This window comes from Corvus kubaryi, unplaced genomic scaffold (assembly GCF_017639235.1).
Source record: "Corvus kubaryi isolate FWS band 111438036 unplaced genomic scaffold, C.kubaryi_AGA036_p1.0 71, whole genome shotgun sequence".
Classification (NCBI taxonomy): domain Eukaryota; kingdom Metazoa; phylum Chordata; class Aves; order Passeriformes; family Corvidae; genus Corvus; species Corvus kubaryi.
The window spans coordinates 6,947,507-6,949,714 of NW_024582059.1; the positions used below are offsets into that span (position 1 = coordinate 6,947,507).

The window sequence follows — 2,208 nt, forward strand, 5'->3', positions numbered from 1 at the left end:
ATCTCATCTCATCTCATCTCATCTCATCTCATCTCATCTCATCTCATTTCATCTCACACATGAGGAAGAGTCCCAGGCATCTATTGCTGATAAAGAGATGCACAGAGGCACAAGAGCAGCAATGTAATTACGTTGCTTCCTCCCATCCGATGCCTGTTACACAACAGGTATCTCTCCATGCGATCGCAACATCTGCATCCTGGCCCTGATTTCCTCCCAATCCTACCCGTTGCATCTGAAAAAGCCTCCAGAAAGCAAAGCTGTGCTGTTTGGTTGGAGTGGCTCTACTACGACTGTAGAAAGCCTCACTTCCCCTGCTCCCCAGCCCTTTCCAAAGCTGTGAACATGCCCCTTGCTTTAGACGGAGGAAGGGGGAAGCATCTCCTGGATGAGTCTGGTCCCAGCCTGAACTGCAGCTCAGGCTAACTCTCTCACCTAACATTTTTAAACCTGCTTAGCTAATCCAAGACTGTCTAGGAGTTTCCCTCTAAACCCCTACCTGTGTCCAGCCAGACCCCTTCCTGTGGGCACTGAAAATGCAGTTGACTTTTAGAGAGGCAAAAAATCGTCAGCTCATGTTGGCATGACACTTTAAAAACTCATCAAGAAAAAGCTAGTAAGTTAAAATAATGTTAGTTTGCAGCTCTAACTGGTACTCCAACTGGAACCAGTTGCAGAAGTAATGAGAACTGTTCCCTACTGAATGCACAGCATGTTCCTGGAGCCCCCAGGTGGGGTAGTCATATAAAGTTTATGCCATTGTGACTGTTTTTCTCTAAAGCAGGTATTCAAGCACCTGTCCAAGCATAGACACATGTTTGCTGACAGAGGAACATCCAACCATTCCTATTTTGAAAGGCTGTGTTTCTCTGCAAGCCCTGGGGTGCTCTGGGGCAGAGGTGGAGGGATGCCACAGCGTTCCTCTGCACGTGTGGGAAAGCACATGCAATGAGATGAGATTAAAGACACAGGGTGGCAGCGCGGAAAACAAAAGATCTGTCTAACCATTAGGGAGCAGTAAAAAGAGGGAAGAGAAGAAAGAAAGAGGAGGATGTGGGCAGGAGACAAGGCTGCATTGGCTGCTATACTTTGGCTGTTGTGCAATATCGAATGCCAAAGTCTTCTCCTTTAGGAAAGGAGTCCGCGTGTCTTTTGTGGAGACCCACCTGCACCTCCAATCAAACCTGAATGGCCTCTGGGTGGGAAAAGCTTCTCCTAGCACTGAGCAGAAAGGGCGTTGTGCAGGTGACCCACTGCTTTTGGGGACCAAGGTCCCAAATGTCCTTACGTGTTGTCTCAGTTCAGGGCTAAAAATGGTTTTTGTCATTTGTTTTGCTTTATTTATGAGCCTTTGCTGACCAAGTCCCATGTTGCCAGTGTTTGTGTGAGTTACTATGTGCAGCTGGTAAGGAGAGAACCAGATGCAATTTGGGGGCTGTGCAAACCTTGTTAGCAAAGTATTTGCTTTATTTTTCTCCTCAAGGTTTGCAGAACTAGTTTAACAACTGTTTTTTCCTGTAATTGAAGCATTTGAGGGGGGATTTTTTGTTGGTTTTGGTTTTTGGGTTTTTTTTTTTTTTAGCAAAAGGGACTTAAAAAAAAGCACATTAAAATGCAATTAGAAGGGTATGTGAGATACACGTTACAACCGTGTGACTCTCACGACTATCTCTGGGCTCTGTTCTACACTTCTGTTTTACAAACACCATGTAATTCCCTGAGAGACCCAACAGGCATCAGAACAGTTGCTTAAGACCGAAATGTACCTGAACAGCAGCAGCGACCCTCAACATAATAGCGCTGCCAAGCTGTCAAGGAGTACTGAGGTAAATTAACTTTATTGGTGGCAGAGAACTGGAACAGGCTGCCCAGGGAGATGGGGGAGTCCCCCTCTCTAGAGACCTGTAAAACCCACCTGGAGGAGTTCGTGTGTCACCTGCTCTAGATGACCCTGCCTTGGCAGGTGGGTTGGATGAGATGATGTCCAGAGGTCCCTTCCGTCCCTAAAGATTCTGTGTGATCTGCAATAGGACCACCAGATCGGGGGACTTTGGTTATCTTCCCCGCTTCCACCCGTCCCCGCCTTCCTTGCTGTGCTCTCCCTTCCCCTTCGAGCGGCATCCTGGTTCCCTCCCTTCGCACTTTTCATTCTTTTTTTTTTTCTTTTTCTAAGAATCACCGGGGAGACCCGGGCCCCGGCGCGGTGAC

General features: G+C 47.5%; 1 protein-coding gene across 1 annotated transcript in view; it reads left to right on the top strand.

The window, feature by feature from the left end:
• Positions 1 to 1,760: 1,760 nt before the first annotated feature.
• TMEM131L (transmembrane 131 like) overlaps positions 1,761 to 2,208 on the top strand; it is an 83,684-nt gene continuing 83,236 nt past the window's right edge. Inside the window, exon 1 of the mRNA XM_042050037.1 lies at positions 1,761 to 1,826. Coding sequence (XP_041905971.1) covers positions 1,761 to 1,826 — 66 coding nt within the window. The remainder of the gene's footprint in view (positions 1,827 to 2,208) is intronic.